At 39.4% G+C, this 24,979-nt stretch overlaps 3 protein-coding genes across 4 annotated transcripts in view; all 3 read right to left on the reverse strand.

The window, feature by feature from the left end:
• On the reverse strand, positions 1-1,344 carry LOC129772899 (uncharacterized). Its single transcript, XM_055776427.1, has one exon. The coding sequence runs from the start codon at positions 1,342-1,344 to the stop codon at positions 1-3; it is 1,344 nt and encodes a 447-aa protein (XP_055632402.1).
• Positions 1,345-2,177: 833 nt separating this feature from the next.
• On the reverse strand, positions 2,178-2,942 carry LOC129772900 (uncharacterized). The gene has a single exon (XM_055776428.1). It carries the CDS (start codon positions 2,940-2,942, stop codon positions 2,178-2,180), a length of 765 nt encoding a protein of 254 aa, XP_055632403.1.
• A 2,133-nt stretch (positions 2,943-5,075) lies between these two features.
• LOC129778266 (rhomboid-related protein 2) overlaps positions 5,076-24,979 on the reverse strand; it is a 72,924-nt gene continuing 53,020 nt past the window's right edge. For both annotated transcript variants that reach the window (XM_055785062.1, XM_055785061.1), the window contains exons 2-6: positions 17,794-18,992; positions 6,000-6,071; positions 5,868-5,939; positions 5,625-5,801; positions 5,076-5,573 (exon numbers count right to left, since the gene is read on the reverse strand). In XM_055785062.1, the coding sequence (XP_055641037.1) occupies positions 5,286-5,573; positions 5,625-5,801; positions 5,868-5,939; positions 6,000-6,071; positions 17,794-18,249 (1,065 nt within the window). In that variant the 5' untranslated portion in view covers positions 18,250-18,992 and the 3' untranslated portion in view covers positions 5,076-5,285. The remainder of the gene's footprint in view (positions 5,574-5,624; positions 5,802-5,867; positions 5,940-5,999; positions 6,072-17,793; positions 18,993-24,979) is intronic.

The raw sequence follows: 24,979 nt of genomic DNA on the forward strand, positions 1-24,979 counted from the left end.
TTACTGCACCGACAAGACCCCTGGTATCGGAAACTGCAGCTTCAGTACATCGTTTTTAGGAGACCACATCAATCCTAATGTCCGAACTGCTGGATCTGGATCGAGTTCAATTTGCTCCTGTCTTTCCAAACCTAGATCCTCCTCCGGTACACCTTGCATCACCTCATCGCAGTTGGAAACCCATTTCCGCAACCTGAACCCTCCGCTTTTTAATAATGCATCAAGTTGACCTCTCAAAACCACCGCCTCATTGACGTCATTTGTACCCGTCAGTACATCATCCATGTAGACATCTGTATTTATAACTTTGGCTGCCTGTGGAAAATTCGTTTGCTCATCTACTGCTAGCTGTTTGAGCGTACGTGTTGCCAAGAATGGAGCCGGTTTCGTTCCATATGTAACAGTGGACAGTTCGTACGTTCCAATCTCTTCCTCAGTATTGGTTCGCCACAGAATACTCTGAAACGACATATCATTTTCGTCCATAATGATCTGACGGAACATCTTTTCGACGTCAGCCACCAACATCATTATCTGCTTCGTACGACAGCGCAGAATAATTGACCGAAGATCTTCCTGTATCACCGGTCCTGTCAAAAGTGCGTCGTTCAGAGCTATTCCACTGGAAGTTTTACAGGACGCATCGAATACCACCCTAAGTTTTGTAGTTGAACTTGTTTGCTTTATCACCGGATGATGTGGGAGGAAGCATCTTTTAATTGAAATTTCCTTGCAAGCGTCCACCTTGCGCATGTGCCCTAGGTGCAGATATTCCTCCATAAATTGGATGTATTGGTTGCGCAGATCTGAGTCATTTGAAAGTCTGCGCTCCAATCCTTGGAAACGCCGTAGGGCGATGTCCCTTGACTCGCCTATTTTTGCAAAAGCATCCTCATTTTTCGGAAGAGAGACCTTGTATTTTCCATCAGAACCTCTTTTAACGGAACGTACAAACTGTTCTTCAAAACGTGACTCTTCGGGAGAATAATTGTTTGCGGTGTCAACTTCTTCACACGACCAAAATCTTTCCAACAGTTCCTCCAATTTAACAGTAGAAGCAACATTGCAACGATACGAGGAGACACCAGCCGAGACCACGGTACCGGTCACCACCCATCCAAACACCGATTCGGATAACTTGGGTAGTCCTTCTCCTAGCTGTACTTCTCTACCAGGTATGAAGAACGCGAAGAAGTGTTGGATGCCCAGGATTAAATCTACGGAGGTGGAAGTATCGAATGCCGGATCTGCCAAATTCACACCCTGTGGAATTTTCCATTTGATGGTATTAATATCCGTTGACGGTAGATTCCCCGTGACTCTGGGAAGCAGCAGGAACTCCATTTTACACGAATATTCGCCTACTCTGGATCGGATCACTGCGTTCAAAGTATGTTTCACCCTCATGTTCACCTGCCCGACACCTGATACTGCAACCTCTGCCCGATTTTGCTTGGTCCTCAACAATTGCGCAAACCTTTCCGTCATAAAATTGCATTCCGATCCTGAGTCCAAGAGCGCTCTCGCAGGATACGAAACTCCATGTTCGTCTTCAACTAAAACTACCGCCGTAGCAAGTAAAACTGAAGATGTGCACCTGGATGCGATATTTGACGTAACTGCAGTTGTGTTCGACGTGCTTGATGTATTAGTTTCCTCATTTGAATGCAGTCTCTGGCTGTCATCATGCTGAGAGGCTCTTTTCTCCGGCTTACGTGGGGGTTTTTGGGAACTTTCGGGGCGAAAACAGACTAACGTGTGATGTTTTCCCTTGCAATTTCTGCACATGTATCGTGAATTACACTCAACTGCCTGATGACCACGTCGGAAGCAATTCCGGCACAAAGATAGGGTTCGAAGCAGTTTATCTCTTGATGACACTGACATGGATTGAAATTTCGGGCATTGGTACAACAAGTGACTCCCTGGACAAGCCACGCATTGTCCACTGGAGCATTGCGAGGCACTATGGCTCCTTTTTGTAAACGACGATTTTGGTTTGGACGAAGAAGCATATTCCAGTTTAATCCCCACGACTTTGGTATGCAATGAACCGAGCACCCTAACCCTCTTCTGGAGGAAATTTATCAAATCCTGCACCGTATCCTGCTCCTTTGATGCAGAATACTCCTCCCAGCTTCTGCGGGTTGTTGAATCCAATCGCGAGCACATCAAATTCAGCAACAACAAATCTTTATAATCAGAATCAATTGATCAAGTGTTTGGAGGATACTTTCAAAAGCCTCTAGTAAAGACTGCAATTCCACCACCGATTCCTTTGCAACATTGGGTAAATCGAAAAGTGCCTGCACCTGCCTACGTTTCAACATTTTACTGTCATTATATCGCTTCATCACCGCATCCCATGCAATCTGGTAATTAGCCCTAGTCATTGCAAGCGAATCTATCAACGACCTAGCTTCCCCTACTAAACAGCCTTTCAGATAGTGAAACTTTTCGACTTCAGGTATATCTGTTTTACAATGGATCAATGATATATACAGGTCTCTGAAGCTCAACCACTCATCAATGTTGCCATCGAAGGTTTGCAACCTGATTTGTGGGAGCCTGACGTGGTCGTAGGTCGATTGTTGATTTGGGTCCCTACCGCAAACTGACAGATTCAACTTTTCCTCCGGCTCTTTGACCTTCTCGAGCAGCAACGATTTCCCTTTATAATAACGATCGCCGTATTCCGATCGCTTCGTTGAGTAAGTATCGTCATCATCAAGGTAGTCCTCGTGCATCTCGATGTCCATTGTAGCTTCGTTCAATTGTTCCCACAGTTCATCTAATTTCTCCAAACGAACTGTTGCTTCAGATGTTGCTGTGTCATCACCCATCAAATCAATGAAACGGCAAATGTCATTGAACATTCCTTCCAATGCCCTCAACTTCGTTTGCAGCGCCTTCAACGAAGTATTCCTCGTGGTTGGTGGCATGATTTCAAATGTTGTTGTACAGAATAGAAAATATGGATTTATGTAATATTCTGCGATTTGCCTAGCTTCGACTAGACATACACAATGTAGCACTGACCTTCAAAAAAAGAAGCGTGTCGCCCTGCTAGTATCGATCCAAATTTTCTCGAGATTGTATCAAATGTATCATTCAGATAATGCGATTTGCAAATTCTTGTCAGTCCAATTATGTGATTGAGCGATCGAAAATATGCAATGTAGTAATCTAAATACACCAGCCCAGGCTGGGCATATACTAGGTAACTGACCTATGAAAATAAATTACTGGTACCAGTTTCCAAAAACAGTGTGCCGGCTGGACATCGGATTCACATCTGCTGCTCCTTAATAGTGAATCGTGTAAAATGTAATTTCCGGATATGTGCGCCCCTCGGTTACACGTTCCACAAAGTTATTGTTTCAAATGTCAAACCAATACCAGTGCGCGAGGTGAAAACAGTTGGTGTAGTAAACAATAACAATCCAGCTTCGGCTGGACATATACGGTGCAAACTGACCTTGACAAAAGAGGATTTCCGATGTGCGGTGACCTTTAGTGTTGAGCGGTGATGTTGTTCGATGTGGTTTCCCCTAGCCAAATTGGTTCCGGGTGTCCTTTGGCCTTCAGTGATGACGAAAGTGATGATAAACAAACCGTCCTGCCTTCGATCGAGTTGGTGATAGATTTCTCGTGATGGTGGTGGTGTCAAATTTCCGAAGTGCGATGTAAACAAAAACAAATTTTGTGTATGGTATCCAAATGGCCGTAGCGACGGCTGAACATAAACTATTTTGTGTATTTACCTGGACAAACCAGGAAATCCCGCCGATGTGAATGTAAATATTTGGATCCAAGTGCCTTGTTTTTGCCCACGGTTGAATTTGTAGATCGCCTTCGGAAACCAGTGATGAGTGGATGATTCTTTGGTGGTGTGCGTGATAAATCTCGTAGAAATATAAATTATGTTTACTTTCGTAACTTTCGCATTCCAGCACTCTTTAGATTGAAGATAATTTTGTGATCCTGAAAAGGACCCTTTTTAGCCTGCATGTGAATCCAAAGAGCGAACAAATCGTAATGAATGTATTTTTTTGCCATCGCTCCCTTTTAACGCTCATTCGTTCGTCTCGTTGGACTCGCCCCTCTGGCTGAGTCTGCCGATTTGTCTCTATCCTGTGAGTGTGTACCGCTAGAGTATAAAACACGCGGACCCCAAAAAAATATCTTATTTTCTTTCAAACCGTAAACACGTGTGGTTGTACGGCATCGTGGACGTAACAAAGGAGGACAAGGTAAGGGAAAGGCAAAGTCTCACTCGAACCGTGCAGGTCTCCAGTTCCCTGTTGGTCGCATTCACTGATTGCTCCGCAAGGGTAACTAGGCCGAACGGATTGGTGCCGGAGCACCAGTATACCTAACAGCGATTATAGAGTTTCGGCCGTCGGAGTGCCCGAGTTGGCTTGCAAAGCTGCTCACGACAATCAGAAAACCCGCATCAAGAACAGAGCAGCTTCGGTTCGGCGCTCATCAAGGCAACAATTAGTTTCAGTGAGTGGCAAAGTGTTTCTCCGGCACGTCGCATTAAATGTAATTTACTGAACAACATGTCACAAGCTGGATGGGAAGAAATTTTCCAACTGTGAAAGCTGTGGCGAGTGGCAAACGCAATAGCTAAACAGGAAGGTTTAACCGAACAAGATGGGAATATCTAGTGATAACAAAAACACAACACCAAAGGTTCTTTTCAGAACCATCAACATGTTCATAAAGAGTAAACTAATCCATTTTTAAGGTAGATAGGTAGGTATTCACGTAGGAGAAGAAAATAAAACAATATATTTTAAATATATATTTAACAAAAGCTGTCCCCTTTGTATAGTCCTACGTCACTCCGGTTATGTCCCCGACATTACTCACCCGTCTTTTTTGCGCATTTGACTCTCATGACCAGGAAATGGCATCTTTTCTGCCAACGCTAGTTTGGGTGTGGTCAGAGCGATTTCAGCGATTTCTTATTTTTCTACGAAGACTGGTAAAGGCGGGTACATCCATTGCAATTAGGATGAGGAAACTAGTTATGTGATAGACGGTATCAATAAAAAGAAAAAAAAACATCAATTTGCAATCAGCTTTGTGATCAATTCGATGAACTTCATCCACTATTGTGTAAATGACTCTATATATATGTTAATTTATTGCCATTTGTATTAAGGTACAGTTTGGATTGCATTTTTGTTTGCTTCAATCATATTTTTTTGGCCTTTGATCACATTATCCGATGTTAAATACAATTATCTATCTAACGAGCGCGCAAAATGCGCATTCTAGAATCTCCTCTCCATATTGTAGAAAACTGTCGCCACGATCCAGCCCAGATACAGCAGCAGTCCCGCGTACCGAGCTATCCGAAAGTACACCAGCTTTCCCCCCTGGTACACGATGAAGCCGAACAGCAGACCACAGGTGGCCCCACTCACGTGGGCCGCCACGCCTATCCTCGGCTGCAGGTTCCCCTTGGTCAGACAGTGCCGGATGGAGTAGATTACGTCACTAATGCACAGCACCAGCACTGCCACTATTCGAAAGTAGCGATAGGAGAGTGATTGGAAGTTCTAAAAACGAAAAATAATGTATTAATATCTCAATCAAATGCCCTAACATACCATGACAATGTGCGGAATATGGCTCATCAGCAGACAGTACACTCCAGCTGAGGCTCCCACCATAAGGGTCGGTTCAAACACGGATGCCCCCAGGCCACCAGCGAGCACTCCGGCAAAGTACACAAGCAGGACATTCCCATGGCCCTGTTCCGTCTCCAGGGGGAACGATACCATCGTCTGGGGAATCGAATGAAAACAAATGTTATTTGGGGATTGATGAATCACACGAAAGGAACCACTAACCTGAATAATAACATTGAGGATCAGATGCACTGCACCGGCATGTAGGAAGGTATAAGTCACGAAACGCCATATCTGTCCGGAATGAAAAGGGGAAGGTTAAATATGTTTTAATGGGGATGACGATACGTTTACCTCGAACTGACGAACCGGTGAGAATATCATCAATCGGTATAAGCTATCATTATTTAGAGTATATGTAAGTATCTGAAAATGATAGAGAGAAAGCAAATGTGAGATAAATGCTGTTTGAAGTTCAGAAGTTTTCAAAGAAATTTGTATGAGGAATTTTCCCTCCTATTCTAATTATTCCAAAAATTACATGTGTCACCTAATAAGAAAACTATTTTTCTATCTTCCGTCAAAGAATTAAATTATGATAGATTCAGAATAGCATTTGATACTATGGAATCCCGTTCCGAAATTAAATCGAAATTACTTCACTTAAGTGTGAAATAAGTGGAAGCACCCACTCACTAATAGCACCCACTGACGGCCACAAGTATTCGTAGCAACATTGTGGAAACAAATACGCCTTCAGTTCCGCAACCGCGAAAACAACAAACAACTTTTAACCCTTTATAAGGCAGTTACAAGTGTATTGTCACCTAGAAAAAAATTTTTTTTTTCGCTGCGCTTTAGAAATATTATTTCAATAATTTACTTAACAAAAATCTTTTGAAGGAATCAGGCGATACTTCAATTTTTTTGGGCTGCTAAAAATGTACGATATTGATTCGGGAGTCACTTTTATCTAACAAAACCACGATTTTAGTGAGCCGGCTGAAAATGCTGTTTAAATTAATTAATGCTTCAATTTAAATTCGAACTGATCAGCAAAATGCCACAATACCAGGAGTCTTTCCAGATAATATAACTGTGGTCAGGGAGAGGAGGAGTTATGCTTGTAAAGAAGGATGATATGTCTAAACCTGGATATGATCAGAACAAGGGACGAGCTGAATCGACTGATTACCCACTATTCTATCTCTCAAAGAATTGCCATCACTGAAGCGCAAGAAGAATTAATTATTGTTTTTTTAACCTATGTAATTTTTATGTACTGTATCGATAAACAGATGGATCAAAACCAGGAAGTGGGTTATATCTATGGTATAATCGCAAGGGTGACGTAGGACTGTCGTTGATTTAGAGATCATTTGTTTGAAGTTGAATCAAAATCCATTCTGAATGAATGAATAAATGAATATTTGGGGGACTTCGAAAACGAGAGCGTTACACCTCCAGCACAAGGTTTTATGCATCCAATATAGGATACGAAAAACCTTGTTCTGAAGAATAATCTTCAGAAGCTTTCCTGCTAACTGCACTTGATTGACAAATCACAAAACCAAATGTATTATATGGATATTTTATGGATAGAACACATTAAAATAAACTCTTTCGCTAGAATGTAATTTTCAATTCCAAGGGGAACTGGCAGATTATTTTCCAGCAACGATTAGATATTTCCACATTTTCCTCGATACTAGAAGCCCACCAGTGGTTAATACTAACTCGATAACCACCTGTTAATAGCACTTGATTGAAAAATATTTGGTCACAGTGTTACATGGATAGAAAACATTGAAATAAACTCTTTCTCATGAATGTATTTTTAAATTCCCAGAGGAACTGGCAGATTATTTTCCAGCAATGATTAGATCTTTCCGGAACTTTCTCGATGCTGAATGGCATCCAAATGGAAAGAATTCTGCGCGTGTATGTGTCGATCCTTCGCCGTCCACCTTCTCCAGCACGTTAGGCAACGATGTTGTCTTGTCGATGTCCTCACGAAAAATGAATGCGTCTCACCACCAGAATATCGCTTAAGTATGCTTTTTGTGTGTGATTGAATCGAGAGAAGGTGTGGTTTACGATGGCAATTTGGAAGACAAACTAGAGGGGAATGAACTCTCTGAGCTCGAAACTTTCGGCGACTGAGCAATAATCGAATGCGTGCGCATACAATATTGGATACGGAAATATCCTACTGATGGGGAAGAATAATCTTCAGAAGCTATCCTGTTAATTGCGATTGATTGAAAAATCACAAAACCAAATGTATTTGGTCACAGTGTTACATGGATAGAAAACATTCAAATAAACTCTTTCACATGAATGTCGCGATGTCGATTACATCGTGAAAATTGTCCAATTTCAAACGCTTATTGCTCAGTCATTTCATGATGGATTGATGACATTTTTGCGTCAATCGATTTCGGTACTCCATAACAATTTTTTATATTGAAGAAAATAATCTCATCCCCTATCCTAACGGAAATACCCACTACTGATTGGTCGGAATTGACGACACATGCGGCGAGTCCCTAACATAGACATCAAAACCAAGCTGCCTGGAGGAAATCGGTATTGCAAATACATTAAAGTAGGGGGAGCTTTTGTTCCTATCGAAATGTGTTCCCTAACAGAGACATCAAAACCAAGGTGCTCGGGGAAATCGGCATTGCAAATATATGCAAGTCGGGGGTTGCTCCATGAAATTTCATATCAATGACCGATAGTTTATTGTGAATAATTTAGCACAAGTGTAAGTGTAGCAGTTGGTAGCAGTTGTGCTAATAATGACTTGATATATGAAACGATTTATTTTAATTTCCTAAAATTAAAAACCAAGGTGTGTTCCCGCTCGAGAACGGGTCGTTTAGTTTAAGCTGTCTATTTTTTATGTTCATTTTCACCCGAGGGAAGTTTATACGGCGAGAAAAATTGTAAAAGTGAAGAAATATTCGAAAAAGTGATTTCCCATATCCTCTATATGTAGTATTAGGTGTTGTTAGTCCAATTAAAATTGAATTGGGTTGAATAAACACTCAGAAAGTAAAAAATATAAAAAAAAACCTTTTCAATTTTAAATATGTTTCCTCTACATGTTTTTACTGATGAGGAAAAATTATAATTGTGTTCGGTATTGGTAATTGTCTTATGTTACATTGGTGAGTTTTTTTTCTTTATTTCATAGATACATATCACAGGAGGCATCTCGTCTAGGATCACAGAGGGCTTTCATGATATATCGTTCCACTTCGGTATCTTTTATCTGATACGCTCCATCCAACGACTGTTTACCATCCTTCTGCCATCATCACTCGATAAACACTGGTGGAGTTAATATACAATACCCAACAACCAAACAAAACGACCCTTTTCAGGGCCATCATATCATTATCAAAGAGTTTAACGATGTAATTCTTCAAACATATCCAAAATCAACAGATAGTCTAACGGAATTCTACGTCAACTATGCGGTCGTGTCTCGAACACAACCCTCCTGTGACTTTTCATGCAGAGATAGTTCGTCAGCTGACATAGCAATATACACTCGACAAAAAAAATTAAAAGAACAGAGTGCGAAGTCGGAAGCTTAAAGTGATTTTTGACATGCTGTAACTTTGTGAAAAATCAACGCATATCGATGGCATCATTTTGAAGCTACAATCTTAAGCTATTAGAATATTTTAAGTACATTTTTTTTTGGTGTGTGTAGGTGTAGTGGGCAACAATATCGGGAAGAAATGAAAAATCGTTTTTTTTTTGTTTTTTCAAGAATATTCTGGACTAACACAATTTTTTGCTAACCAACTCAACAGCAAATCCAACTAATCTTATTAACCAGCTTTTATTTCGTTTCACGAACGTCCCTGTAGGACCTTCTCACACAGAGATATTTCAGTTTGAATGAAAAATTACCCCTTCGTCTTTGATGACGAATAATTCAATAAACAACTATTGCACCGCAAATCGAAAGGCAGTTTTAGAAACTCCAATAAATTCTGCACAAGAATAATTTGTTACTTTGACAAAAAAAAAGTATTTAAGTTTTTTACACCGATTTCAAAAAAGTGCCGAAACAGGATTTTTATAGTGTTTTACAAAATCCACTGTAATTCTGCAAATATCGCAGTAAGTTCTAATGTTTGTAAGTAATTTTTTGCCTAGTGTATTCCCTAAACATCTGTGAACGTTTCATATTGATACGTTTAGCCGTTTTTTCTAGCCGATTTTTCAAAGTTTGGAGTATATTAGATTAGAATTTAATCGCAAATCCTACCAGAAGTACAAAATCCTACGTGACTCTCAGAACGAACGATTCGTAACTTTCGTTTTCATGTCTTTGTAGGTACAAATATTGTAAGGAGTGATGATACTCACACATATTCATACGCATTTCCACACATACACGCATTTTCCACCCACAAAATATATATAAATACGAAATGAAATTGAGTATAGAATTGTTGAAAATATTTGCAGCGGTGGCTTCCATCATATATTTGTTGAGTTCTTGTTCAATGGTGCAGTGTACGATGTTCATGGTTTATATCGACCACCTTCATATGCTGTTAATATGTTTCATGACAGGTTGTAAATTTGTTTGATGAAGAGCAATGCGAATCGGCATTGTTTCTGTTAATCTGGTCAACAACAATATAATTCTAAAAAAAAAATACTTACCGCAGTCTTATGGTTTTATTTGTTTTAATGTATTTGTAACGAGACCTGTTAGCTCTAATATATTGGATCATGTTCTTTTTAAAATGACTAATGCTCATCGACTTTGCAATCGCATTGTTTTTAGTGATCTCAGTGATCATTCTCCAATCATAACTGAATTCAAATTAAATGTTGGCTCCAGCCGGACTCTTCTATCGAAAAGCATAATCAATCATGATAAACTTGAGAAAGAATTCAACAGATATTTAGAAAGCATTCGTACAGTTCGTGATGTAAACGGATGCTTATAAAATTATTTCAAGCTACAACACTATCTCGAAAGATTGTTGTAAAATTGTTACCAAAACTGTTAACACTAAAGACATACAGTGCCATTGGATGAACTTGTACTTATGACGACTTTTGGAAATTAAAACTAATTATCCAAAGAAATGTCGCAGAAATCCAGATAATGTGCGAGCAGCTGAGCTTTTGAAATACGTCTCAAATAAAAAAAAATAGATTCAGCCAAGAGACAAGCCAAGCGAAATTATTTCGAAAATCTGATAATCCATAAAACTCACTCTAAACTATGGAAAAATATTAATGCTATTTTGGATAAATCCGTAAAAAATTCAAAGCTCTCATTAACTATTAATAGTGTTCCGGTTACTGACAGTAAATCTATTTGTGAAGTATTCAAAACAAATTTTACAAATTTTGGGCGTAATTTAGCTGCAAAAATAGTTGCTGGAAGGGATGATACGTTACGTCACGTAGACTCTTTTCCCGTTTCAATTTTCCTGCGACCAACATCTGGGAATGAAGTTATACGGTATAAGAGGTATTGCTAACAGCATTATTTGCAACTATTTGAGGGGCAGAAGTTAATACGTTGCATATAATGGAGAAACTAGCTGTAGAAAGAAATTGGCAACATTGGCACTTCACGTTTTCTTCTTTATATTGATGATTTAAGCCAAATAAACCTCACTGGTACACCCAGTCTATTTGCTGATGACACAGCTATATTTTATTCGCTTTCTAACTTGAATGTTGCCATGTCAAACACGAATCAGGATTAACTATTGCTCCAGGATTACTTCTCAGTTAATCTTCTCTCTGTTCGCCGAGAAAAGCACTTCCACAAGCACCAATTTTAGCTATGAACGCTGATTAATTGAAAAAGCTGACTCGTTCAGATATCTATCTAGACTCTATCTAGTCCTACTAGATATCAAAACTTACCAAGCGACATTCAACGAGTTACGAATATTTTGACCTTTAAAACTAAGATTAATTATTTTCTAAAAGAACACATTGCGTAATTAATAATTTAATATAAAATTAAACTTTATCATGTTTCAATTGTTTCAATTGTTGGTTTACACTCAACCATTTAACCATTAAGCATTTAGAGATTTTAATTTTTCTATAATTATTTGTGCTTTGTGCTTCTTTCAAAGAATCATGATCCACTAGAAGCACATGTACTATCGTTTTCTCCTTTTATTGTTTTAAATTTCTTCAATTCTGCTCAACCATTTAGTTTATTTTTTTAAATTTGTTATAATCGTTATTATTGGTTGAGTTCAGTGTGTCCACTACCAAGGGGCTCTCTGTAGTTTGAAACTGTATATAGCAGACAGTTTTTTCACGAGGCACTAGATATATTGTTTTGATTTTTTCATAACAGTGCAGTGTTTTCGGGGTTAAAGGGCAGTGGCAACTATATTGCCACTAATTTTTTCAGCTGTTTCAATAGGTAATTTTTTATCAATGGTAAATATGTAAGGATTATGTACTTTGTAGTTGGAGTCAATTCATTGCCAAGTTTCTACGGCCTTCTAAAGGGTTAAAATAATCAAATAAACATCACATTTTGAAGGCGGTTGACTTTGGCGGTTTCAAACTTATTGATTCCGTTAACTCAAATGTTGAATTATCGTTTCTCAAAACCTCAAAAACAATCGTCAGAAGAAGTCATGTGCTTACACCGAATAGTTAATGTCAGTTATCGTAGCGTAGAAACTACTTTCTCAGTTAACCCACGTATTTGTGCCAAACAATTGACAGCCGCATCCGGGTGTGGTGCCAGTGGGAAACTTACCTCTCCCTAGCAGGAAAATACGCAACTAAATCCCTCTGTGGAGAAACGTTAACCTAGATAGAACAGCATTTCAATGAGTATTACACTCTCGTTTTGGTTTTTCCCTCTAGGTAAGACATTGGAAAGTAATTTCTTGGTTCATCCCGTCCAATTTCCGGAAAATCGATAACAACACATGAACTGAATTCGAAAAAGGACGAAATAAGGGGGATGAAATTGTTGTTTGAATGAATTGAGAAAATCCACCCTGCATATGTTCGGCGTATTTTTTTCTGGAAACATGCGAGACACTTCGGGGCCATTGTCTATTCTTCTTCGATATAAAGATTTCGATATGCTCTATTTTTGGTTTGGGGTAACGAAGTTGAGTTGCTTGTGTGTGGTAGCATTTAGAAAACATCATGGAATCTAATCTGGTTCATATTTTCAAAGAGGTCAGATTAATATTGAATCCACGGGAACCGCATCTGCTTCATCGTTTGTAATTTGCTAAATCGCACCAACCTTCGCGATCTGGCAGAAATAGAATTCATTTCGAGTGTCGAATATAATGGTCCCATTGAGTTGCAAAATCGGGTTAATAATTGACATACCCGCGTATCGCTGCAGTTTTTCGTTGGCAGTAATGCATTACATTGCATCTGCATTGCTGCGAATACACATGATGGAATGGAACTTCAAGTGTAAGTAAAGCCGGCAGCCGATTATTTACCGAACTAACCGCTTGAACTTCAAACAACGCAAACTGACGCCAAGATAAACGATGTAAGCTTAGTTACGAACAAATAATGATTGTCACACCGTTGTGTGTTTGTCTGTCTACCTGTCCACTTTCGATTGGTGAAACCATATGGTAACCATTCATACGCCAATATCAATTTGTTTTCAAGTTTGTTTTCTGAACCGCATAATGGAATGGGAACTGGGCGTATAAAATGAGAAAAATGGCTATTCTTTCCAACGTTGAACTTCTAAACGATAATGTTTGTATTTTTTTTGTAGTTTTCGCAAGAGATTGAATTCATTTTCTTTTTCGTATGTACTTCACTCTTATTTTATAATTTTGTATAAGTCGTCATTCAATCAAGAACTTGCTAAATAATTTCATAGAATTCGAAAACAAATTCATTCAGAGTTGACTTGAGGTGCGCAATACCTGACCACGTTCAATTATGAACTTTTGCGATACAATGCTTGTTTTGTTAGTTATCATTTCAAATCACTCATCAAACTATTTTGCATATTGGTGTCTGGATGGTTAGATTTTGTACGCAAGAAATCAGCGTTAGTTCGGGATATGTTTGATAGAAAAAAAATATTGTAGACTCAAAATAAAACCACTTGTATTTTCCGAAAATAATATTAAAAAAAAATCCAAACAGTTCTTGGTCACTGGTCAACCTTACTGGCCATTTTATTCCACCATCTCTTAACCTTTATACAGTGGTAGACATTCGTTTAGCCGCACCCTATTTTTTTTCAATATTTTTAAAAATAAGTCAATTATTTGTTCAGTTTTGACGTAGGACTACGTCTAACCGGAAGATATAGGGGGTGAAATGGAAATCCAGGCACTGAACAAGTAGGAAAAAATGCAAGATTTGGAACGCTTATAACTCGAGCATTTCTCAATAGATCGCAAAGGTTTTTGCATCAATTGATAGGAAATATATCTACGCATCTATCATAACGAATAACATTTTATTTTTCTTGAGATAAATAATTGAATAATTGTGAAATATCAAGCATTGTCAAAATGCACTATGTGCCCATTTTTGATTGGTCCATTTTGTGCTCCTCAAATCGTACCGACCAAAAAGGGCAACCAGAGCAGCAGCGAAATAGAATGAAGCACGATTGGAAAGGAAAAAGAAAAAAATGAACGAAACATTGGTCGCAGTCTCACACATGCGTAATTCTCGAGCCAGCCAGTCAGCTTAAAAATCCCCGCTCCGCTACCGTAACGATCACTCACTTCATTATTTGTGTGGACACCGACTGGACAACATCGTTGCTGGACGGGCTGGACGGCGAGGGATCGAGTGCCTTTCTCAAGGCAAGAGGGCGGAGGTGGTAGCGCTGGAGTAAAGTAGAGTAGAGTTTTCAAAGGGCTTTTCTCAAGGCTAGAGACGAATGAACTGCAAAAGTTTAAAGTCTCTATAATACAATACCTTCCTTCCTTCCTTCCGTAACGATCATTCTCATTCAAACCGTCACCACATCGGTTCGCATCACAACACATCAACAAACCAACCCAAGCAGCCATGTCTGGACATAGTAAAGGAGGAAAAGTGAAGGGAAAGGCAAAATCCCGCTCGAACCGTGTTGATCTTGAGTTCCCCGCAAGGGTAGCTAGGCCGAGCGCGTTAGTACCAGTGCACCAGTCCACCTAGCCGGCGTTATATAGTTTCGGCCGCCGAAGTGATCGAGTTAGCTGGTAAAGCTGCTCGCGACGATAAGAAAACCCGCATTCGGAACAGAACACTTCAAGACAACAGCAGGCAGTTGCAGCGAGTGGCGAGTGGCAAACGCAATCGCAAAACGGCATCAGGTAGCAGAAGAAAAAAGTTTGTTCTTTATACAAACTGCTTTGGTGGCAAATCCAGAACAAGGCGGCATCGAGGGCGTTAGAAATGGTTTTTTTCAAAACCACGAGTACAAAGTTTTATAAATTGGAACCATTCCATAAAACAAGGCGCTTTTCAGGGCCATTAAACCTTCCAAAAAAGAGTTTAGGAAATACAGTTCAATGCTTTCTAAAACATTATCCAAAATAATAATAAAACACAAATTGATTTTTTCATAATTTGTTTGCCAGGATCTGATGAGTATGTGATTTTGGCAGTTGTTCTGAGCTTATTGATAGTTGGGGACTTTCCTGATTATTCAATTTTCACCAATTCTTAAGTTGTTTCCAGATTCAAACCGTAAACCCGTGTGGTTGTACGGCATCGGCATCGTGGACGTAACAAAGGAGGACAAGTTAAGGGAAAGGCAAAGTCTCACTCGAACCGTGCAGGTCTCCAGTTCCCTGTTGGTCGCATTCACTGATTGCTCCGCAAGGGTAACTTAGTTTCAGTGAGTGGCAAAGTGTTTCTCCGGCACGTCGCATTAAGGTGAAGGTGGAAGCTAGTCACAAATGGCTGCTACAATGGCGCTCATTTCTTTCATCTCCCTCCCTCACCCCTCGCCAGAAAATCAATAATTTTGCGAAACAGTGTGAAGAAAATGATCGTTTTTGCACACTTCCCATCAAGTAATATCAACCAAACTTTAATCGATTACTCACAAGATATTAAATTTTCATCTGCTTTCGCACCGTATAGTGAAGAACGTCGGAAAACTCGAGCAAGTGCTCTGAAAGTTAAATTTTCGTTTTTCAATCTTCAGCAATGGTTTTGTTTGTATTGGTGGAAGCATCGTTATTTTTTCGACACTGATGCCAAACAACATCATCGAAACAGCTATTGCAATTTGATGTGACAAACCCTTTAATATCCGAAGGTATAAACAAGCGACTTATATAAAATAACAGCGTAGTTCTACGTCAACAATGCGGTCGTATCTTGGACACAACCTCCTATAATTTTTTTTATAAAATTTGTAGTTTCGTTGAATAAATGTAGTGTAGCAAAAATTTGTTCAAATAAATGTTAAATGCGCATGCGCAATAAATGCATTTGCGCATATATTTAAATTGTCGCGAAAGTTTTGGTGGAATACTTTAATATTTAAACAAGAAACAAGGAGAATTGAACTCGTGACCTTCAGCGTGAGAGGTATGGATGTTACCACTACGCCAGATCGCCTCCTCATGAATTTTATTCTGAAAGAGAGTGGATTCTAATTGGTGCATTGCCCAGTATAAATCTTTAGGGATATAATGAAGATAACACTTTGTAAGCATTCCAAAATTAATGAAAACTAGTTGGAATTGAATAAAGTTTGGTTGGAAACTATTAAAAAAATCGAGAAATTATTTGTACCAAAGGGTGTTCGAGAATTGAATTGCTTGAATTTCGCGGACACTCGCCTAAATTCGGGATTCCGCTGACATGAGAACTTTGGATATCGAAAGTCTAACGGATTGAAGAAATATAAAATCAAAATCACTTTGTGTTCAAGTTTTATTTCACCGTAAGCAACGAGATATAACGTCCAGATCGGTGACCGGGTGAAACGAGAAAGAAAGCGATAACTTTTGGATGCTGGCTTTTTATACCTTTTTTGTGAGCATTTTACAAAAATTGTGTTTTGTGTACTGGATAGTACTTATCCTCTACTACTACTATTTATAGTGTTTAGCTTAGGTTTGTTACTAAGCTACTATACTAAATATTGGATGCAGTGAAGAGAAAAGTGCGGACAGTCGAAATCAAATTGAATAAACGTAAATGAGGTCTTCAAAGGTTATCATCACTGAGTAGAAGTCTTTTATTTCGTGGATGTTTTAAGAGAATTGATAAACGCCATAATTTTGATGAGCAATTTTTATCAAATACGACTCTCCAGTATACGTTCTGTTTGAAAAGTGCATTACTAGCAACAGGGTTCCTTATTGTATTTAATTGAATAATATTATTAATATTATTTAATAATTTAATATTATTCCCCTTTTCCTAGCCACTACAACAAATTTTCAAATGTTACTTGAGGATATAATAGAATCCATTCATAAGCAGATTCCAATTCTTGGGCTCCGTGAATCAGACGGGTCGGAATTTATTTTTCTTCACTATAAAACAGCTGCATACCGGCCATCGTCCATTAACTAATAGCACGATGCGAAACTTTCATGGTCTCATTCATTTATAATATCTCAGCGCATGGCCTGTTGATACTAAGTACAGATTTGATCTCTATCTCATGAAAATTTTTGATCCAACGAATGTTACTTTTTTTTTGAACCAGACAACTTCTGACGAACGTATGTTATAAAATTACGTCTGTCATAAATGTGACTCAACATACTACGCGCGATAGTCACTTGATTGATAGAAGCATTTAAGCCTGTTCCACTACTCATCGCGGCTGACAACCCGCTCAATAAAATTCGCCTATGAATCCTTAAATAGTAACGTAATGCTTTATGTGTTGCTTTCGTGACCCAATTCGTCTGCGTTGCATTGCACTAAACCGCACCAGCAGCAGCTAACAACATTCGAAGAAGGGTGCAGGGATTTTTCAACCATTGAATGGCTTCTCAGTGGCGCAAGTTAGCGCTGCAAAACACTGCATGTAGGCCGTTTTAATGAGTGCACCGGTGCACCGATTTTTGGATTAGAACCGGTGTTATGCAGAATGTAGGATATGCCGGATGGGTTCAAAATAGTATTGAGCGGATTAAATGGGTTTGATACTTACTTGTATTGCGCTAACGATCAACATGCTCCAGGGAACCGTCCAAGGACAGCATCGGCACAATTTGACCAGCGCAGATTTGGCATTTTTCCGCGTCTTCAATTGCTTGTTCGTTCGGACAAATTTGTCCACCACTTTGGCATCGCTATGAGAATCATCATCACGAGATTCTTTCTTATCCCGTTTGTCTTTGGGCACATTTTTCTCGAAATCAATCGCAAAGATTCGAGCGTTTGACTCCACACATAGTCTCTCGCTATCGACACTGGTATCACTTTCACTATCCTTTCGAATGAACGGCTCCGAAAGATCTCCATCCTGGGCATGACTCTGCGATGATCTCTCGCGCTCATTTTCGCTCCATGCGTCGCACCGTCTTGCTCCAAAAACACTGGCCAAAATATTATTCGCCGATCTCGAGGCCGGAACGATCCGGGCTGATTTGTGTTTGGCGTCCATTCGCGCACCGTGGGCGCTGTCACAGTTTCTGTGACTTCCCCCGTCAGCAAACGCTATCTAATCAGCGAGCTGCCAATGCAAACTTTAAGGCCAACCATTGTCGCACCGTTCGATTCGCGCTTTGGCAAACGCAACGCCATCAAAATACAATCCGTGCCGAAGGAGGAGTTCTTTGTTTGTCACCCGCTGGGATGATATCGTGTAAAGGGTTTCGAGCTCAAGTCATTCGCACGATTCGCCCATTCGAGGTAACTCGACTGATTAATCTCGCTAATTTGTTCTTTTGTACTCGCCAGGTAATCATCGAATGACGGATCACTCGACAGCTTTAATGGCACAAGTTAACGCGTGAGAAGCGATGGGTGTTCTTGGGCTTTCTTGGCTGATTGAAGGCTTCCCTCCGAAATCGAAGATGTTTTTTAACTGCTTCCCGGTCACCGCCTCGATATTTACAAAACTATTTCAATTTACACCGTGGAAGTAAACCTGTTCCTAAGCCTCACGCGGGAGAGTTATCCCGTGAGCAGGTTCGCGCGAACGGATGAGCGGATGACGCATCGCTGAAATCCGTTTACAAACGCGCGCGGGCTGTCTGCACCCGCTGCGATCTGTACTCGAGATGCTTCGTAATTGAACGGAGATTCAACAGCGCTGATAACCCCGCGAAGTAAGCGGCATTGGTTCGATTGATCGTACGAGCTCTTACTCTGTTTTGGTTGTCTGTTGCTTCGCATTGAAGTTTGCTGTAAATATAATCGGAGAACATAAACAACGTTTGAGTTTGTGTTTATTGTGGATTCTAAAATTGCGATTGCTCTGTATGTTATTGCGAATGTTGTAACGTCGTATAGGGTAGCTTTATTAGTAATCAATCTTGTTGTTGGTGATTTATTTTTGCGACAATTCGTTAGCAAAGAACATTCGTTCTTGAACGTGAAATATATTTGCATTGCACCATTATGTTTTCGGGGAAATTTCGTGAGATTATTTAATCACAAATCACTTTCAAACGATGTTTTTTATTATTGTGCTGCTTTAAGCTTATATTTCTTAATTTCACAAATTACTACACAATTATAAATTCTCTTTGAAATCACATTTTCCCGCTCTTTAGCAAAAATTTACGTTTACCCTAAACTTTTTTATCATCCTTGCCAATGTTTTATTTTCTACTTTCTATCAATTCACTACATCTGCCGTTGTTTATGTTCAATCGTCACTTCTTCATCCAACGAATGATATTTCTTTAATTTATTGTCAACTTGCACTTCAAAACGCGTACCCAGGATTCACCAGGTGCGCAGTAGTAAACGTGCAGACATTTCGCCAAACTTCACCCGTTCGAATGGTGGAAATTCGCTCGAAAAATAAATGTGAACTTGGTTGCTGATCGGCTAATCATTCCCTTAAATTTTCGCACCACAGCTTTCCGGACTTAACCTTCACTTCCTAACGCCACTCTCGTAGCCATTCATTGCTTCTCATCTCTTCATCTACCACGACCACCAACGTCATCACTTATTGCCTCGAATTAACGTAGGCAGGTGTGGTTGATCATAAATTAGTTCGGAAGCTGTAACTTCCTAATCAGCACGATTCAAATCGATGTAGGTTATCGGTCTTGAATCGGTTGAAGATTCAGCTTCAGGCGCAACCGTGTCCAAAATCTTGTGTGGACGTTCCGTCCATAGATGCCATAGAGGACCATTTCATGAAGGGCACCAGTGGCGGATTGAATCGTTTTTTCGTATTCTCATTTGTAGAATTGACAGTGCAGTGTTCTTTGATGATGCAGTGAGATGTTTGCTCTAAAGTATTACTAGCTATGAGCTGCCTCTATGTGCACTACTATGATTGAAGTGAAGTGCGCTATCCAGCGCCTAACCAGACTGCGTTCTTGCCTAACAAAAACGGAACTTCAGCAGGCATGAATCGTATGAACGCGGTAAACCGAATCCCGAGAAGCTGCGCTAAGATTGGTAAGAGGTTGTAGTACCTTCTTTACTCTTCCAAGGATCAGGTTAGACATAGAAACGTTGAATCGTTGCTTTAACTCTTTCACTGCCATTTCATGGATTCCTTGTAGGAAATGAGTGTGACAATCTTACACAAGCAGATGTCGATGACATCTCGAGACAGAAGAATTGGTAATCTCGCGACACAGATTCTATACGGTACAGATTACAGATTTTCGTCATAAAGTACAGATTGAAACAGATTTTTTTGCTCAGTATCATCACTTGAAATCATTAGAGACGCAGCTCTTGGTATGAATGAAAATAAAACAAAACGAATTCGCGAAGCTTGATGTGAAGAAAAGATTTATGCTTCTATTGTTGTCCTGCTCTCTCTTCCAGCGTTGTATGAGAAGCGTTTCCAGGGTTCTATGATGGGGATTTGCATTTGCATTTGCTAATCAAGCAAATGGAGCCAAATTTGACATGTGGAGGTTTTGATGGGAAATAAATGTTTCTATGGTGGCTCGAAACTCCTACCCCTTTCTAAGAAGAGAAGTTGGCCATACAAACAAAACACAAATTTCTGCATAACTCGAGTAATAATAGAGCAAAAACCAAAATTGGAATGTGAAGATTTTCAGTACAATGAATGTTCCTAAAATGGTATGACACCCCTCCCTTCTCTGGAAGGGAATGAGGGGTCCCATATAAATATCACACATATTTTAACAAACCATATTCGAACCGAACATGACAATTGAAAATTTTTGGGAAACACTTGTAACGATTCTGAGAGAGCAGAATCGGTGACGTGATTATTAGCACGTCACTTACTTGGACTGTTGTATCCTGTCGCTAGGAACACAATCCATGAGGATAACGAGGAAGAAATCATGACGGTGATGGTATGCCAAATCCTACTGTTCCCGATCCATTTCCTTATCTATACATTCCCTAACTTAAAGTTCACAGTCCTATCCCTACATCAGCTGTCATTTGTGAAATGGCTCTCCTCGGCGAAAGCCCAAAACGACAGCCATGACGGGGCGAAGAGTCCTGATGGTGGATACGCGACGAGTGACGAGTTCTTCTGGATTGAGCCGTGAGCGAGTCAACACGTTAATCGACATCCTCATTTGATTAGTTTGTCGAAATTTGCCTTCTCCATTGTAGTTCCGCGAGTGGAAGTGGTGTACTAAGTAGAGGCATCCGTTGATCGCCGCAGTCAAACGAGCCAACTGGAAGGGGTCGTGGGTGGACCGCGAGGATAACCGCCAAGGAGTCATCGAGTCCCCACAAGTGGAAGCAGCTTCCTTCAAGACGTATCCTGAACCGACGGGAACGGTTGGTGGAGGTAAGCCTGAACCTGATTGTGACCTGAATCAGCGTCCTCACCGAGCGTGCGAGGAGCGATTAGGTACAATCAGTTCCTGTACTTGACGGGTGAACGTTGTGTCACCGTGAAATTCTCTCTTTTCGTTGCAGACCCGCCCTGCCCTCATAGCTCTACCGACAACGCGAGCTGCTTTCGAATAAGAGAGATAGAACGAACAAAAGAAATCCGCACATGCTTTTGCATGTGACCAATTAGTTTATTAAATTAATTAGATTAGTTATTACTATACGAATTAAAATACACTGAATCGATCTGGCGTAGTGGTAACATCCATGCCTCTCACGCTAAAGGTCACGAGTTCAATTCTCACTCCCGACATTCTTCCAAAAATGGAAGTAAAAAGTGACGAACCAGCCAAATGAGTTGAAAATCACTATAATACAGATATAAAAAAAAATATACACTGAATTCAAACACTTTTCACACCTGCCGAATAAATCCAGTTACACACTGAAGAAAAATGTGAAAATTCGGAAAATTTTATTCTACAATTGATAAGCGTGGTTAGTCCATTTGATGTTTAATGGATCGCCAAATGTTTTGGTAAGCGCCAAACTCGAGAAGGGAATCGTCCGATTTGAGCTGCCTTTATTTTATTATATTTTTATATCAAACATGTATTCCATGTAACGGAGATACATGTTATTTACAAGTGATTGAAGAGCCTTGAACGAGAATTGTGAATATTATACACTGCGTTTCACAACTATAGCACCACTCATTTTTACTGAGTTTCCTGAGATATGTAAGAAGTGTACAATAACTAACTTCATTTATAAGACTTGCCATTTCAACTTTGTTGTTGTGTTCAGTCGCGAGACATTCAAAAAACTGAAATTCCAGTGATTCATGACTATAGAACCAGATGGAAAAACTCTCACTACTTTACAAAATTAACGCCAATTTAACATGAATTACGATAAGTTCTTAATTCGTAAGTCATCTTTCGTTCTCAAACAGTTCAAATAACCCATTCGGGGTGGTTACGACCAAGCTGCGACATGTTGTAGTGTGTATCTCGTTCTACGCAGAGGATACTGCTCGTTTACGCTCTTCAAATGACTCATACTGCTTGTAAGCAGCACCCACCATTCGTCTGATCACTCCTCATATGTTTCTGGCAGGATTTTCGTTTGGTAAACAAGCTAACCAGTCCAGAACCTGAAGGCCCTATTCATTAAACCATGCCATGACCTTCCAGATTTTATGAATTGATGCCAGATTACCCAATTATCAAATTGTTTTTGAAGCAAAAACAGCAGTAAATGATCCTGGAGTACTTCGTTGCACTCCTGACTGTTCATTCGTGTTGATGGTAAGCTATCTAAACCAGGCCTTTTTGAGAAAATCCTCCCCAAACCATCAAACAGCCGGCTGCAAAATTACGAGTTTTTTTTGACGTAGGACTACGTCTTTCATTTCTATACCGGGGTGTAAAATCAAAGTTTCGAAAACGAAAGCGTTACGCCGAAGACCGAGATTTTGAGTGTTAATAGCTCCTAAACAACTGAACGAAATGGTATGATAAACACTTCATTCGAAAGATAAAATGTCTACGCGTTCTATACTTGTTACTTTCTGATCCAAAAACTTGTTTCAATAGTCTTAAATTTGCTTTCAAAATAGGCTATTGAAATCACCAATCGGTATATAAGCGAGCGCCGCTCGGAAATCCACTCAGTTCTAATTGAACAGCGATTGGAGCATGTTGTCGCTGTTGTGGTGTAGCTCTTCGTTTATCATGAAAGCGCGGATGAACGGTGTCCATCAGGAGGAGAGTGATGCTACAAACGGTTCCCCGGGAAGATCTCGAAGCAGCCGCTACACACACACACCATACACGCACGGAATTCTTTCCGTTTGGATCGAGAAAGATCCGGAAAATAATCTGCCAGTTCCTCTAGGAATTTAAAAATACATTCATGTGAAAGAGTTTATTTGAATGTTTTCTATCCATGTACCACTGTGACCAAATATGTTTCAATCAAGTGCTATTAACAGATGGTTATCGAGTTAGCATTAACCACTGGTGGGCTTCCAGTATCGAGGAAAATGTGGAAATATCTAATCGTTACTGAAAATAATCTGCCAGTTCCTCTGGGAATTTAAAATTACATTCATATGAAAGAGTTTATTTTAATGTTTTCTATCCATGTAACACTGTGACCAAATACATTAGGTTTTGTGATTTTTCAATCAATCGCAATCAACAGGATAGCTTCTGAAGATTATTCTTCCCCATCAGTAGGATATTTCCGTATCCAATATTGGATGCATAAATCCTTGAGCCTCCAACGTAACGCTCTCGTTTTCGAAGTTCTCCAAATATTCATTCATTCAGAATGAATTCAGATTCAACTTCATACAAATGATCTCTAAATCAACGATAGTCCTACGTCACCCTTGCGGTTATACCATAGATATAACCCACTTCCTGTTTTTTTAATGATGATGATGACCCACCTCATACCCATACCAAGGTTTGAACTGGCCGATTTATCTAATAGATAATATTTATATTTAATCAAATTAAGATATCAGTATTATAAAACAAAACAGCGAACTGACTCTGTTGCAGGCATGAATTTCTATTAATCGAACATCATAAATAGGCAAAAACTTTAAAAGAAAAACAATGATCCTATCCGTATCGACATTATCATAATGATAATCCCAACTTCAGACCCATTTTTTTTTTAAGGCATGTCAAGAAAATTCCCGGGTTGGAAAAGGCGAGTTGAAAAATTGAATTACACGTTCCGTAATCCTTCCAGTATGAAGAAATTTTATGCAAGTCGAATTTCTTTTTATCAGGGAAGCTCTCCTGAAATAGTGAAACCCATAGGATTAGGGTAAATGATCTTGGTTTGTCCAGTCGAAAATATGATCATGGTTTGCCCACTTTTTTGAATGCTCTAATTCAGCGCTCCTGTGTCAAATAAGGCCTTCGAATGTTTCGAAACATATAAATGAAATTGGTTTTTCTGTGTTGATTGTGTTGAGGTGAACACTTCTAAAATGCCCAAGAAAAGGCAATATTCTGAAGAAAGCCTAAATTATGAATGAATCATTATGATGACAGTAAACAAGCAATGATAAATGCAACATCTAATTGTGAATTCGAATGTTTTCATTCAAAAATGGAGATTTCTAAAACCGGACAAACCATGATCATTTTTTTGGGCAAACCATGATCAGAGGTGGTCAAACCATGATCATAATTCTTCTTTAAGGAAAATCGTTAAAAAACATAAAAATTTGAATAATTTCAACACCTTATGGTAGTATTAGCAACTTGAGACTTGGGGCTTTTCGACAAACCCAAACTCGTATCGATTATGTGTGATTTTCATGAAGAAAAATCGATTTGCATTTA

Source organism: Toxorhynchites rutilus, chromosome 3 (genome assembly GCF_029784135.1).
Source record: "Toxorhynchites rutilus septentrionalis strain SRP chromosome 3, ASM2978413v1, whole genome shotgun sequence".
Taxonomy (NCBI): domain Eukaryota; kingdom Metazoa; phylum Arthropoda; class Insecta; order Diptera; family Culicidae; genus Toxorhynchites; species Toxorhynchites rutilus.

Coding starts and splice junctions, on each gene's coding strand:
- LOC129772899 (XM_055776427.1), bottom strand. CDS start 1,344: ATGGAGTTCCTGCTGCTTCCCAGAGTCACGGGGAATCTACCGTCAACG.
- LOC129772900 (XM_055776428.1), bottom strand. CDS start 2,942: ATGCCACCAACCACGAGGAATACTTCGTTGAAGGCGCTGCAAACGAAG.